Source organism: Mustelus asterias, chromosome 3 (assembly GCF_964213995.1).
Source record: "Mustelus asterias chromosome 3, sMusAst1.hap1.1, whole genome shotgun sequence".
In the NCBI taxonomy this organism is placed as follows: domain Eukaryota; kingdom Metazoa; phylum Chordata; class Chondrichthyes; order Carcharhiniformes; family Triakidae; genus Mustelus; species Mustelus asterias.
The window spans coordinates 73774826-73795258 of NC_135803.1; the positions used below are offsets into that span (position 1 = coordinate 73774826).

At 49.3% G+C, this 20433-nt stretch overlaps 1 protein-coding gene across 1 annotated transcript in view; it reads right to left on the bottom strand.

Annotated features, from left to right (window-relative positions):
• The window catches only part of LOC144491419 (LIM and senescent cell antigen-like-containing domain protein 2), a 249554-nt gene extending 230367 nt beyond the window's left edge, over nucleotides 1–19187 (bottom strand). Inside the window, exons 1-2 of the mRNA XM_078209216.1 lie at nucleotides 19076–19187; nucleotides 18326–18391 (exon numbers count right to left, since the gene is read on the bottom strand). Of these exons, the coding sequence (XP_078065342.1) occupies nucleotides 18326–18391; nucleotides 19076–19176 (167 nt within the window). The 5' untranslated portion in view covers nucleotides 19177–19187. The remainder of the gene's footprint in view (nucleotides 1–18325; nucleotides 18392–19075) is intronic.
• Nucleotides 19188–20433: the final 1246 nt, after the last annotated feature.

Below are 20433 nucleotides of genomic sequence, written 5' to 3' on the forward strand. Positions count from 1 at the left end.
ACTGACACACACACAGCCCGTCACACTAACACTGACACACAGACAGTCCATCACACTAACACTGGCACACACAGACAGCCCATCACACTAACACTGACACACACACACAGTCCATCACACTAACACTGATACACACACAGCCCATCACACTAACACTGATACACACAGACAGCCCATCATACTAACACTGACACACACACAGCCCATCGCACTAACACTGATACACACACACAGCCCATCACACTAACACTGGCACACACACAGCCCATCACACTAACACTGACACACACACAGCCCATCACACTAACACTGGCACACACACAGCCCATCACACTAACACTGACACACACACAGCCCATCACACTAACACTGACACACACACACAGCCCATCACACGAACACTGACACACAGACAGCCTATCACAAGAACACCGACACACACACACAGCCCATCACACTAACACTGACACACACACAGCCCATCACACTAACACTGACACACACACAGCCCATCACACTAACACTGACACACACACAGCCCATCACACTAACACTGACACACACACAGCCCATCACACTAATACGGACACACACACAACCCATCACACTAACACTGACACACAGACAGCCCATCGCACTAACACTGACACACACACAGCCCATCACACTAACACTGACACACACACAGCCCATCACACTAACACTGGTACACACACAGCCCATCACACTAACACTGACACACACACAGCCCATCACACTAACACTGACACACACACACAGCCCATCACACGAACACTGACACACAGACAGCCTATCACAAGAACACCGACACACACACACAGCCCATCACACTAACACTGACACACACACAGCCCATCACACTAACACTGACACACACACAGCCCATCACACTAACACTGACACACACACAGCCCATCACACTAACACTGACACACACACAGCCCATCACACTAATACGGACACACACACAACCCATCACACTAACACTGACACACAGACAGCCCATCACACTAACACTGACACACAGACAGCCCATCACACTAACACTGACACACACACAACCCATCACACTCACACTGACACACACACAGCCCATCACACTAACAATGACACACACACACAGCCCATCACACTGACACACACAGCCCATCACACTAACATTGACACACACACAGCCCATCACACTAACACTGACACACAGACAGTCCATCACACTAACAATGACACACACACTGCCCATCACACTAACACTGACACACAGACAGTCCATCACACTAACACTGACACACACACTGCCCATCACACTAACACTGACACACACACAGCCCATCACACTAACAATGACGCACACACACAGCCCATCACACTAACAATGACACACACACACAGCCCATCGCACTAACACTGACACACACAGTCCATCACACTAACACAGACACACACAGCCCATCACACTAACACTGACACACACACAGCCCATCACACTAACACTGACACACAGACAGTCCATCACACTAACACTGACACACACAGCCCATCACACCAACACTGACACACACAGCCCATCACACTAACACTGACACACACACAGCTCATCACACTAACACTGACACACAGACAGTCCATCACACTAACACTGACACACACACAGCCCGTCACACTAACACTGACACACAGACAGTCCATCACACTAACACTGGCACACACAGACACCCCATCACACTAACACTGACACACTGACAGTCCATCACACTAACACTGACACACACACAGCCCATCACACTAACAATGACACACACACACAGCCCATCACACTAACACTGACACACACAGTCCATCACACTAACACTGACACACACACAGCCCATCACACTAACACTGACACACACACACAGCCCATCACACTAACACTGACACACAGACAGCCTATCACACTAACACCGACACACACACACAGCCCATCACACTAACACTGACACACACACAGCCCATCACACTAACACTGACACACACACAGCCCATCACACTAACACTGACACACACACAGCCCATCAACCTAACACCGACACACACACACAGCCCATCACACTAGCACTGACACACACAGTCCATCACACTAACACTGACACACACAGCCCATCACACTAACACTGACACACACACAGCCCATCACACTAACACTGACACACAGACAGTCCATCACACTAACACTGACACACACAGCCCATCACACTAACACTGACACACACACAGCTCATCACACTAACACTGACACACAGACAGTCCATCACACTAACACTGACACACACACAGCCCGTCACACTAACACTGACACACAGACAGTCCATCACACTAACACTGGCACACACAGACAGCCCATCACACTAACACTGACACACACACAGCCCGTCACACTAACACTGACACACAGACAGTCCATCACACTAACACTGGCACACACAGACAGCCCATCACACTAACACTGACACACACACACAGTCCATCACACTAACAATGACACACACACACAGCCCATCACACTAACAATGACACACACACACAGCCCATCACACTAACACTGACACACACACACAGTCCATCACACGAACACTGATACACACACAGCCCATCACACTAACACTGATACACACAGACAGCCCATCATACTAACACTGACACACACACAGCCCATCGCACTAACACTGATACACACACACAGCCCATCACACTAACACTGGCACACACACAGCCCATCACACGAACACTGACACACACACAGCCCATCACACTAACACTGGCACACACACAGACCATCACACTAACACTGACACACAGACAGTCCATCACACTAACAATGACACACACACTGCCCATCACACTAACACTGACACACAGACAGTCCATCACACTAACACTGACACACACACAGCCCATCACACTAACACTGACACACACACAGCCCATCACACTAACACTGACACACACACAGCCCATCACACTAACAATGACACACACACACAGCCCATCACACTAACACTGACACACACACAGCTCATCACACTAACACTGACACACAGACAGTCCATCACACTAACACTGACACACACACAGCCCGTCACACTAACACTGACACACAGACAGTCCATCACACTAACACTGGCACACACAGACAGCCCATCACACTAACACTGACACACACACACAGTCCATCACACTAACACTGATACACACACAGCCCATCACACTAACACTGATACACACAGACAGCCCATCATACTAACACTGACACACACACAGCCCATCGCACTAACACTGATACACACACACAGCCCATCACACTAACACTGGCACACACACAGCCCATCACACTAACACTGACACACACACAGCCCATCACACTAACACTGGCACACACACAGCCCATCACACTAACACTGACACACACACAGCCCATCACACTAACACTGACACACACACACAGCCCATCACACGAACACTGACACACAGACAGCCTATCACAAGAACACCGACACACACACACAGCCCATCACACTAACACTGACACACACACAGCCCATCACACTAACACTGACACACACACAGCCCATCACACTAACACTGACACACACACAGCCCATCACACTAACACTGACACACACACAGCCCATCACACTAATACGGACACACACACAACCCATCACACTAACACTGACACACAGACAGCCCATCGCACTAACACTGACACACACACAGCCCATCACACTAACACTGACACACAGACAGCCCATCACACTAACACTGACACACAGACAGCCCATCACACTAACACTGACACACACACAACCCATCACACTCACACTGACACACACACAGCCCATCACACTAACAATGACACACACACACAGCCCATCACACTGACACACACAGCCCATCACACTAACATTGACACACACACAGCCCATCACACTAACACTGACACACAGACAGTCCATCACACTAACAATGACACACACACTGCCCATCACACTAACACTGACACACAGACAGTCCATCACACTAACACTGACACACACACTGCCCATCACACTAACACTGACACACACACAGCCCATCACACTAACAATGACGCACACACACAGCCCATCACACTAACAATGACACACACACACAGCCCATCGCACTAACACTGACACACACAGTCCATCACACTAACACAGACACACACAGCCCATCACACTAACACTGACACACACACAGCCCATCACACTAACACTGACACACAGACAGTCCATCACACTAACACTGACACACACAGCCCATCACACCAACACTGACACACACAGCCCATCACACTAACACTGACACACACACAGCTCATCACACTAACACTGACACACAGACAGTCCATCACACTAACACTGACACACACACAGCCCGTCACACTAACACTGACACACAGACAGTCCATCACACTAACACTGGCACACACAGACACCCCATCACACTAACACTGACACACTGACAGTCCATCACACTAACACTGAAACACACACAGCCCATCACACTAACAATGACACACACACACAGCCCATCACACTAACACTGACACACACAGTCCATCACACTAACACTGACACACACACAGCCCATCACACTAACACTGACACACACACACAGCCCATCACACTAACACTGACACACAGACAGCCTATCACACTAACACCGACACACACACACAGCCCATCACACTAACACTGACACACACACAGCCCATCACACTAACACTGACACACACACAGCCCATCACACTAACACTGACACACACACAGCCCATCAACCTAACACCGACACACACACACAGCCCATCACACTAGCACTGACACACACAGTCCATCACACTAACACTGACACACACAGCCCATCACACTAACACTGACACACACACAGCCCATCACACTAACACTGACACACAGACAGTCCATCACACTAACACTGACACACACAGCCCATCACACTAACACTGACACACACACAGCTCATCACACTGACACTGACACACAGACAGTCCATCACACTAACACTGACACACACACAGCCCGTCACACTAACACTGACACACAGACAGTCCATCACACTAACACTGGCACACACAGACAGCCCATCACACTAACACTGACACACACACACAGTCCATCACACTAACAATGACACACACACACAGCCCATCACACTAACAATGACACACACACACAGCCCATCACACTAACACTGACACACACACACAGTCCATCACACTAACACTGATACACACACAGCCCATCACACTAACACTGATACACACAGACAGCCCATCATACTAACACTGACACACACACAGCCCATCGCACTAACACTGATACACACACACAGCCCATCACACTAACACTGGCACACACACAGCCCATCACACTAACACTGACACACACACAGCCCATCATACTAACACTGGCACACACACAGCCCATCACACTAACACTGACACACACACAGCCCATCACACTAACACTGACACACAGACAGTCCCTCACACTAACAATGACACACACACTGCCCATCACACTAACACTGACACACAGACAGTCCATCACACTAACACTGACACACACACAGCCCATCACACTAACACTGACACACACACAGCCCATCACACTAACAATGACACACACACACAGCCCATCACACTAACACTGACACACACACAGCTCATCACACTAACACTGACACACAGACAGTCCATCACACTAACACTGACACACACACAGCCCGTCACACTAACACTGACACACAGACAGTCCATCACACTAACACTGGCACACACAGACAGCCCATCACACTAACACTGACACACACACACAGTCCATCACACTAACACTGATACACACACAGCCCATCACACTAACACTGATACACACAGACAGCCCATCATACTAACACTGGCACACACACAGCCCATGACACCAACACTGACACACACACAGCCCATCACACTAACACTGGCACACACACAGCCCATCACACTAACACTGACACACACACAGCTCATCACACTAACACTGACACACAGACAGTCCATCACACTCACACTGACACACACACAGCCCGTCACACTAACACTGACACACAGACAGTCCATCACACTAACACTGGCACACACAGACAGCCCATCACACTAACACTGACACACACACACAGTCCATCACACTAACACTGACACACACACAGCCCATCACACTAACACTGGCACACACACAGCCCATCACACTAACACTGACACACACACAGCCCATCACACTAACACTGACACACACACAGCCCATCACACTAACACTGACACACACACAGCCCATCACACTAACAATGACACACACACACAGCCCATCACACTAACACTGACACACACACAGCTCATCACACTAACACTGACACACAGACAGTCCATCACACTAACACTGACACACACACAGCCCGTCACACTAACACTGACACACAGACAGTCCATCACACTAACACTGGCACACACAGACAGCCCATCACACTAACACTGACACACACACACAGTCCATCACACTAACACTGATACACACACAGCCCATCACACTAACACTGATACACAAAGACAGCCCATCATACTAACACTGGCACACACACAGCCCATCACACTAACACTGACACACACACAGCCCATCACACTAACACTGGCACACACACAGCCCATCACACTAACACTGACACACACACAGCTCATCACACTAACACTGACACACAGACAGTCCATCACACTCACACTGACACACACACAGCCCGTCACACTAACACTGACACACAGACAGTCCATCACACTAACACTGGCACACACAGACAGCCCATCACACTAACACTGACACACACACACAGTCCATCACACTAACACTGATACACACACAGCCCATCACACTAACACTGATACACACAGACAGCCCATCATACTAACACTGGCACACACACAGCCCATCACACTAACACTGACACACACACAGCCCATCACACTAACACTGGCACACACACAGCCCATCACACTAACACTGACACACACACAGCCCATCACACTAACACTGACACACACACACAGCCCATCACACGAACACTGACACACAGACAGCCTATCACAATAACATCGACACACACACACAGCCCATCACACTAACACTGACACACACACAGCCCATCACACTAACACTGACACACACACAGCCCGTCACACTAACACTGACACACACACAGCCCATCACACTAACACTGACACACACACAGCCCATCACACTAACACTGACACACACACAGCCCATCACACTAACACTGACACACAGACAGCCCATCGCACTAACACTGACACACACACAGCCCATCACACTAACACTGACACACACACTGCCCATCACACTAACACTGACACACAGACAGTCCATCACACTAACACTGACACACACACAGCCCATCACACTAACACTGACACACACACAGCCCATCACACTAACAATGACACACACACACAGCCCATCACACTAACAATGACACACACACACAGCCCATCACACTAACACTGACACACACAGTCCATCACACTAACACAGACACACACAGCCCATCACACTAACACTGACACACACACAGCCCATCACACTAACACTGACACACAGACAGTCCATCACACTAACACTGACACACACAGCCCATCACACTAACACTGACACACACACAGCTCATCACACTAACACTGACACACAGACAGTCCATCACACTAACACTGATACACACACACAGCCCATCACACTAACACTGGCACACACACAGCCCATCACACTAACACTGACACACACACAGCCCATCACACTAACACTGGCACACGCACAGCCCATCACACTAACACTGACACACACACAGCCCATCACACTTACACTGACACACAGACAGTCCATCACACTAACAATGACACACACACTGCCCATCACACTAACACTGACACACTGAGAGTCCATCACACTAACACTGACACACACACAGCCCATCACACTAACAATGACACACACACACAGCCCATCACACTAACACTGACACACACACAGCTCATCACACTAACACTGACACACAGACAGTCCATCACACTAACACTGACACACACACAGCCCATCACACTAACACTGACACACAGACAGCCCATCACACTAACACTGACACACAGACAGCCCATCACACTAACACTGACACACACACAACCCATCACACTCACACTGACACACACACAGCCCATCACACTAACAATGACACACACACACAGCCCATCACACTAACACTGACACACACACGCAGTCCATCACACTAACACTGACACACACACAGCCCATCACACTAACACTGACACACACACACAGCCCATCACACTAACACTGACACACACAGTCCATCACACTAACACTGACACACACAGCCCATCACACTAACACTGACACACAGACAGTCCATCACACTAACACTGACACACACAGCCCATCACACTAACACTGACACACACACAGCTCATCACACTAACACTGACACACAGACAGTCCATCACACTAACACTGACACACACACAGCCCGTCACACTAACACTGACACACAGACAGTCCATCACACTAACACTGGCACACACAGACAGCCCATCACACTAACACTGACACACACACGCAGTCCATCACACTAACAATGACACACACACACAGCCCATCACACTAACAATGACACACACACACAGCCCATCACACTAACACTGACACACACACACAGTCCATCACACTAACACTGATACACACACAGCCCATCACACTAACACTGATACACACAGACAGCCCATCATACTAACACTGACACACACACAGCCCATCGCACTAACACTGATACACACACACGGCCCATCACACTAACACTGGCACACACACAGCCCATCACACTAACACTGACACACACACAGCCCATCACACTAACACTGACACACACACAGCCCATCACACTAAAACTGACACACAGACAGTCCCTCACACTAACAATGACACACACACTGCCCATCACACTAACACTGACACACAGACAGTCCATCACACTAACACTGACACACACACAGCCCATCACACTAACACTGACACACACACAGCCCATCACACTAACAATGACACACACACACAGCCCATCACACTAACACTGACACACACACAGCTCATCACACTAACACTGACACACAGACAGTCCATCACACTAACACTGACACACACACAGCCCGTCACACTAACACTGACACACAGACAGTCCATCACACTAACACTGGCACACACAGACAGCCCATCACACTAACACTGACACACACACACAGTCCATCACACTAACACTGATACACACACAGCCCATCACACTAACACTGATACACACAGACAGCCCATCATACTAACACTGACACACACACAGCCCATCGCACTAACACTGATACACACACACAGCCCATCACACTAACACTGGCACACACACAGCCCATCACACTAACACTGACACACACACAGCCCATCACACTAACACTGGCACACACACAGCCCATCACACTAACACTGACACACACACAGCCCATCACACTAACACTGACACACACACACAGCCCATCACACGAACACTGACACACAGACAGCCTATCACAATAACACCGACACACACACACAGCCCATCACACTAACACTGACACACACACAGCCCATCACACTAACACTGACACACACACAGCCCGTCACACTAACACTGACACACACACAGCCCATCACACTAACACTGACACACACACAGCCCATCACACTAACACTGACACACACACAGCCCATCACACTAACACTGACACACAGACAGCCCATCGCACTAACACTGACACACACACAGCCCATCACACTAACACTGACACACAGACAGCCATCACACTAACACTGACACACAGACAGCCCATCACACTAACACACACACAACCCATCACACTCACACTGACACACACACAGCCCATCACACTAACAATGACACACACACACAGCCCATCACACTGACACACACAGCCCATCACACTAACACTGACACACACACAGCCCATCACACTAACACTGACACACAGACAGTCCATCACACTAACAATGACACACACACTGCCCATCACACTAACACTGACACACAGACAGTCCATCACACTAACACTGACACACACACAGCCCATCACACTAACACTGACACACACACAGCCCATCACACTAACAATGGCACACACACACAGCCCATCACACTAACAATGACACACACACACAGCCCATCACACTAACACTGACACACACAGTCCATCACACTAACACTGACACACACAGCCCATCACACTAACACTGACACACACACAGCCCATCACACTAACACTGACACACAGACAGTCCATCACACTAACACTGACACACACAGCCCATCACACTAACACTGACACACACACAGCTCATCACACTAACACTGACACACAGACAGTCCATCACACTAACACTGACACACACACAGCCCGTCACACTAACACTGACACACAGACAGTCCATCACACTAACACTGGCACACACAGACACCCCATCACACTAACACTGACACACACACACAGTCCATCACACTAACAATGACACACACACACAGCCCATCACACTAACAATGACACACACACACAGCCCATCACACTAACACTGACACACACACACAGTCCATCACACTAACACTGATACACACACACAGCCCATCACACTAACACTGGCACACACACAGCCCATGACACTAACACTGACACACAGACAGTCCATCACACGAACACTGACACACACACAGCCCATCACACTAACAATGACACACACACACAGCCCATCACACTAACACTGACACACACAGTCCATCACACTAACACTGACACACACACAGCCCATCACACTAACACTGACACACACACACAGCCCATCACACTAACACTGACACACAGACAGCCTATCACACTAACACCGACACACACACACAGCCCATCACACTAACACTGACACACACACAGCCCATCACACTAACACTGACACACACACAGCCCATCACACTACCACTGACACACAGACAGCCCATCAACCTAACACCGACACACACACACAGCCCATCACACTAACACTGACACACACACAGCCCATCAAACTAACACTGACACACACACAGCCCACCACACTAACACTGACACACACACAGTCCATCACACTAACACTGACACACACACAGCCCATCACACTAACACTGACACACACAGAGCCCATCACACTGACACTGACACACACAGGGCCCATCACACTGACACTGACACACACACAGCCCATCACACTAACACTGACACACACACACAGCCCATCACACTAACACTGACACAGACACACAGCCCATCACACTAACACTGACACACACACACAACCCATCACACTAACACTGGCACACACGCACAGCCCGTCACACTAACACTGACACACACACAGCCCGTCACACTAACACTGACAGACAGCCCATCACACTAACACCGACACACACACACAGCCCATCACACTAACAATGACACACACACAGCCCATCACACTAACAATGACACACACACTGCCCATCACACTAACACTGACACACAGACAGTCCATCACACTAACACTGACACACACACAGCCCATCACACTAACAATGACACACACACACAGCCCATCACACTAACACTGACACACACAGTCCATCACACTAACACTGACACACACAGCCCATCACACTAACACTGACACACACACAGCCCATCACACTAACACTGACACACAGACAGTCCATCACACTAACACTGACACACACAGCCCATCACACTAACACTGACACACACACAGCTCATCACACTAACACTGACACACAGACAGTCCATCACACTAACACTGACACACACACAGCCCATCACACTAACACTGACACACAGACAGCCCATCACACTAACACTGACACACAGACAGCCCATCACACTAACACTGACACACACACAACCCATCACACTCACACTGACACACACACAGCCCATCACACTAACAATGACACACACACTCAGCCCATCACACTGACACTGACAGACACAGTCCATCACACTAACACTGACACACACACACAGCCCATCACACTAACACTGACACACAGACAGCCTATCACACTAACACCGACACACACACACAGCCCATCACACCAACACTGACACACACACAGCCCATCACACTAACACTGACACACACACAGCCCATCACACTAACACTGACACACAGACAGCCCATCAACCTAACACCGACACACACACACAGCCCATCACACTAACACTGACACACACACAGCCCATCACACTAACACTGACACACACACAGCCCATCACACTAACACTGACACACACACAGTCCATCACACTAACACTGACACACACACAGCCCATCACACTAACACTGACACACACACAGCCCATCACACTAACACTGACACACACACAGCTCATCACACTAACACTGACACACAGACAGTCCATCACACTAACACGGACACACACACAGCCCGTCACACTAACACTGACACACAGACAGTCCATCACACTAACACTGGCACACACAGACAGCCCATCACACTAACACTGACACACACACACACAGTCCATCACACTAACAATGACACACACACACAGCCCATCACACTAACACTGACACACACACACAGTCCATCACACTAACACTGATACACACACAGCCCATCACACTATCACTGATACACACAGACAGCCCATCATACTAACACTGACACACACACAGCCCATCGCACTAACACTGATACACACACACAGCCCATCACACTAACACTGGCACACACACAGCCCATCACACTAACACTGACAGACACACAGCCCATCACACTAACACTGGCACACACACAGCCCATCACACTAACACTGACACACACACAGCCCATCACACTAACAGTGACACACACACACAGCCCATCACACTAACACTGACACACAGACAGCCGATCACACTAACACCGACACACACACACAGCCCATCACACTAACACTGACACACACACAGCCCATCACACTAACACTGACACACACACAGCCCGTCACACTAACACTGACACACACACAGCCCATCACACTGACACACACACAGCCCATCACACTAACACTGACACACACACAGCCCATCACATTAACACCAACACACAGACAGCCCATCACACTAACACTGACACACACACAGCCCATCACACTAACACTGACACACACACAGCCCATCACACTAACACTGACACACAGACAGCCCATCACACTAACACTGACACACAGACAGCCCATCACACACACTGACACACACACAGCCCATCCCACTAACAATGACACACACACACAGCCCATCACACTGACACAAACAGCCCATCACACTAACACTGACCCACACACAGCCCATCACACTAACACTGACACACAGACAGTCCATCACACTAATAATGACACACACACTGCCCATCACACTAACACACAGACAGTCCATCACACTAACACTGACACACACACAGCCCATCACACTAACAATGACACACACACACAGCCCATCACACTAACACTGACACACACAGTCCATCACACTAACACTGACACACACAACCCATCACACTAACACTGACACACACACAGCCCATCACACTAACACTGACACACAGACAGTCCATCACACTAACACTGACACACACAGCCCATCACACTCACACTGACACACACACAGCTCATCACACTAACACTGACACACAGACAGTCCATCACAGTAACACTGACACACACACAGCCCGTCACACTAACACTGACACACAGACAGTCCATCACACTAACACTGGCACACACAGACAGCCCATCACACTAACAATGACACACACACACAGCCCATCACACTAACAATGACACACACACACAGCCCATCACACTAACACTGATACACACAGACAGCCCATCATACTAACACTGACACACATACAGCCCATCGCACTAACACTGATACACACACACAGCCCATCACACTAACACTGGCACACACACAGCCCATCACACTAACACTGACACACACAGCCCATCACACTAACACTGACACACAGACAGTCCATCAGACTAACACTGACACACACACAGCCCATCACACTAACAATGACGCACACACACAGCCCATCACACTAACACTGACACACACAGTCCATCACACTAACACTGACACACACAGCCCATCACACTAACACTGACACACACACAGCTCATCACACTAACACTGACACACAGACAGTCCATCACACTAACACTGACACACACACAGCCCGTCACACTAACACTGACACACAGACAGTCCATCACACTAACACTGGCACACACAGACAGCCCATCACACTAACACTGACACACACACACAGTCCATCACACTAACAATGACACACACACACAGCCCATCACACTAACAATGACACACACACACACAGCCCATCACACTAACACTGATACACACAGACAGCCCATCATACTAACACTGACACACATGCAGCCCATCGCACTAACACTGATGCACACACACAGCCCATCACACTAACACTGACACACAGACAGCCTATCACAATAACACCGACACACACACACAGCCCATCACACTAACACTGACACACACACAGCCCATCACACTAACACTGACACACACACAGCCAATCACACTAACACTGACACACACACAGCCCATCACACTGACACTGACACACACACAGCCCATCACACTAACACTGACACACACACACAGCCCATCACACTAACACTGACACACACACACAACCCATCACACTAACACTGGCACACACGCACAGCCCGTCACACTAACACTGACACACACACAGCCCGTCACACTAACAATGACACACACACACACACACAGCCCATCACACTAACACTGACAGACACACACAGCCCATCACACTAACAATGACACACACACACAGCCCATCACACTAACACCGACACACACACACAGCCCATCACACTAACACTGACACACACACAGCCCATCACACTAACACTGACACACAGACAGCCCATCACACTAACACCGACACACACACACAGTCCATCACACTAACACTGACAGACACACACAGCCCATCACACTAACAATGGCACACACACACACAGCCCATCACACTAACACTGACACACAGACAGCCCATCACACTAACACTGACACACACACAGCCCATCACACTAACACTGACACACAGACAGCCCATCACACTAACACTGACAGACACACAGCCCACCACACTAACACTGACACACACACACAGCCCATCACACTGACACTGACACACACACACAGCCCATCACACTAACACTGACACACACAGTCCATCACACTAACACTGACACACACAGCCCATCACACTAACACTGACACACACACAGCCCATCACACTAACACTGACGCACAGACAGTCCATCACACTAACACTGACACACAGACAGTCCATCACACTAACACTGGCCCACACACAGTCCATCACACTAACAATGACACACACACACAGCCCATCGCACTAACACTGATACACACACACAGCCCATCACACTAACACTGGCACACACAGAGCCCATCACACTAACACTGGCACACACACAGCCCATCACACTAACACTGACACACACACAGCACATCACACTAACATTGACACACACACAGCCCATCACACTAACAATGACACACACACACAGTCCATCACACTAACACACACACAGCCCATCACACTAACACTGACACACACAGACAGCCCATCATAGTAACACTGACACACACACAGCCCATCACCCTAACACTGGCACACACACAGCTAATCACACTAACACTGACACACACACAGCCCATCACACTAACACTGACACACAGGCACAGTCCATCACACTAACACTGGCACACAGGCACAGTCCATCACACTAACACTGGCACACACACACAGCCCATCACACTAACACTGACACACACACACAGCCCATCACACTCACACTGACACACACACACAGCCCGTCACACTAACACTGACACACACACACAGCCCGTCACACTAACACTGACACACACACAGCCTGTCACAATAACACTGACACACAGCCCATCACACTGACACACACACACACCACACACTAACACTGACACACACACACAGCCCATCACACTAACACTGACACACACACACAGCCCATCACACTAACAATGACACACACACAGCCCATCACACTAACACTGACACACACACAGCCCATCACACTAACACTGACACACAGACACAGTCCATCACACTAACACTGGCACACACACACAGCCCATCACACTAACACTGACACACACACAGCCCATCACACGAACACCGACACACACACACAGCCCATCACACTAACACTGACACACACACAGCCCATCACACTAACACTGACACACACAGCCCATCACACTAACACTGACACACACACACAGCCCATCACACTAACACTGACACACACACAGCCCGTCACACAAACACTGACACACACACAGTCCATCACACTAACACTGACACACAGTCCATCACACTAACACTGACACACACACAGCCCATCACACTAACACTGACACACACACAGTCCATCACACTAATACTGACACACACACAGCCCATCACACTAACACCGACACACACAGCCCATCACACTAACACTGACACACACTCACACAGTCTATCACAGTAACAGTGACACACACAGTCCATCACACTAATACTGACACACACACAGCCCATCACACTCACACTGACACACACAGTCCATCACACTAACACTGACACACACACACACAGCTTACCACATTAACACACTCAGAAAGTCTATCACACTAACACTGACACACACACACTGCCCATCACACTAACATTGACACACACACACAGCCCATCACACTCACACTGACACACACACACAGTCCATCACACTAATACTGACACACAAACAGCCCATCACACTAACACCGACACACACAGCCCATCACACTAACACTGACACACACTCACACAGTCTATCACAGTAACAGTGACACACACACACAGTCCATCACACTAATACTGACACACACACACCCCATCACACTCACACTGACACACACAGCCCATCACACTAACATTAACACACACACACAGCCCATCACACTAACACTGACACACAGACACAGTCCATCACACTAACACTGGCACACACACACAGCCCATCACACTAATACTGACACACACACAGCCCATCACATTCACACTGACACACACAGTCCATCACACTAACACTGACACACACACACACACAGCTTACCACAGTAACACACTCAGAAAGTCTATCACACTAACACTGACACACACACTGACAGACACACACAGCCCATCACACTAACATTGACACACACACACAGCCCATCACACTAACACTGACACACACACACAGCCCATCACACTAACACTGACACACACACACAGCCCATCACACTAACACTGACACACACACACAGCCCATCACACTAACACCGACACACACAGCCCATCACACTAACACTGACACACACTCACACAGTCTATCACAGTAACAGTGACACACACACACAGTCCATCACACTAATACTGACACACACACAGCCCATCACACTCACACTGACACACACAGTCCATCACACTAACACTGACACACACACACACAGCTTACCACAGTAACACACTCAGAAAGTCTATCACACTAACACTGGCACACACACACTGACAGACACACACAGCCCACCACACAAATACTGACACACAGTGTAGCACATTAACAGTGACACACACTCACACTAACACTGACACATACAGTCCGTGTGTGACTCTCGCTCAGAAACAGACCCCGATTAGAGCAACTTTGACCTCCAAGTTCTTTCCAGTACTCTCATACCCCATTCCCCGCTTTCTGTTTCAATCTCTGCCCCATTCTGATACCCCACGCCCTCACCCCAGCCACTGTCTGCCCCTCTGCCTCACTCACACCCTCCTGCCCCTCTCACTGACACCTCCCTCCTCCTCACTCCCTCAATGTGCCTCCTCCGGGGGTAGGGACCCCGTTCCTCACCTTCCCGTCATGTTCCTCGCAGCGACTCTCCCTCCGCTCGCTGGCCCCTTACAGACTGCCAAGGTTCTGCAAAGATGCAAAGAGAGAGAGTTTCAGCCCAAAAAAGGAGGGAGCTGGGCGGCAGAGTCGGCTTTTGGCAACATCACGGGACGGCTCGCAGTCTGGGATTGGAATAGTTCTAATGTGGGAAACAGCCCAGGCTCCTGAAGCAAAAGAGACTTGTCTCCCTCTCCTGGGACATTAATCACCAGTCAGTAGCGGCACTCTGCATCATAGCCCTGGGCTAATGCTGGATCACATATTCCAACAAGACAACTTCAAACTGGCTCGAAACTCACACCATGAGGAGCATGTTCCATTTGGTCTCAGTACCTTTGGTCTCAGGCCAAAGAAATCAGCCCTGCCTTCCTCCCCACCGCACTGTTTGAGCTGGACACATCATATGGACATTAACAGTGTTGGGCTTTGCAGCAATAATCTGCCCCCCACCTCAGGCAGGACCACTTGTCTAGAGTTCATGCTACTGTCTTATCCCGTAAGGTACCAGCCAACAGTACCCAACAGCAAGAAACTAGGAGCAGGCAAGAGTGGGGCGCTGGTGATTGCTGGTTAAATATTAGGGGGGTCCTCCTTTCAATGGGGATTCCCTTTGGATTTGGAGGAAGTATCAATGGAATGAAGGCCATTCTCTGTTGATGGGAGGGCTCTGCACACAGACTCTCAACTCTCCTGCACTGCACCCAACATTACTTTGAGATTATCTGTGTTCTCCACTCCTCCAGGGGTGTGAGGGGGATCGGAGGGGGCTTGGGGGCTTGGGGGTTGAGGAAGTGCAATTTTACAAAACTCATTGCCTAAGAGGATTCGATCAATGATTTCAAAAGGATATTGGGGAGGTACTTCTTGCAGAGTTACAGGAATGGAATGGAGGGAATGGATTGCTCTATAAAGAGCTGACATGGGTCAAATGGCCTCCTTCTAATGACACTGATTCTAATGTCTTCTCCTTAGGCAATCCCTCGGGATGGAGGTTGACTGACTTCTACACTAACAATAAGTTATCAGGTTACTGAAGAGTCCAATGTGTGACCCTACAGTCTCTGTCACAGGTAGGGCAGAGAACGGTTAGAGGACTGGGCAGATGGGTTGCCCGGGTTGTCAAGCGTCCTTTTCGCTGTTGACACTTGGCTTCAACTTGCTCTCGGGGATGAAACGCGAGGTGTTCAGCTCCTTCCAGATGTTTTACCTTCTCTGTGGGTGGTCTTGGGCCAGGGATTCCCACGTGTCGGTGGGAATGTTGTGCTTTTTCAGAGGCTTTTGAGGATATCCTTGAAGAGTTTCCCCTGCCCTCTTGGGGCTTGCTCGCTGTGTCGAAGCTCTGAGTAGAGTGCTTGTTTCAGGAGTCTCGTGTCAGGCATCTGGACAATGTGGTCCACCCACCGGAGCTGGTCAAATGTGGTCAATGCTTCAATGTTGGGGATGATGATAGTGGCCTGCGCAAGAACATTGATTCAAACTCTGGCCTTTGAGCCAGTTCCACCATTTAATTAGCCCGTGGCTCATTTATATATCAACTCCATTTACTGGTCTTTGCTCCATGTCCCTCATTAACAATCTATTTCTGACTTAAATTTCAATTGATCCTAACAGCCCCCCCCCACCCCCCCCAACCACCATATCCACAGCCTTTGGGATAAAGGTCCTGATTTCCATTAGTCTTTTGCACAAAGTGCTTCCTAATTTCACTCCTAAATTCTGAGTAGGAGAAATACTGTTTCTGTGGGAGAGGAGATGGTACTTCTCACTCATAGACTTGACTCTAGGGATTTAGCAATGTGAAATCATCAGACTTTGCTCCATTTAACATGAGCCTTAGACAAAAATACTGGAAGAGCCAAAGGCCCTCATGCAGCCACACTGATTGAACAGATTGAGGAGACATGGTAATTAAGTCATGGTTAAATAAGATTATGTGTATCTGGCATCAGGAGCATGCTCATCACAGCTCAATCTCACTGGGTTGGTCATGTGGTCTGAATTGAGGAGTCCTGCAGACCAAAGGCAGAACCAACTGAACACAGGAACCTGCAACAAAAGACATTCCAAAT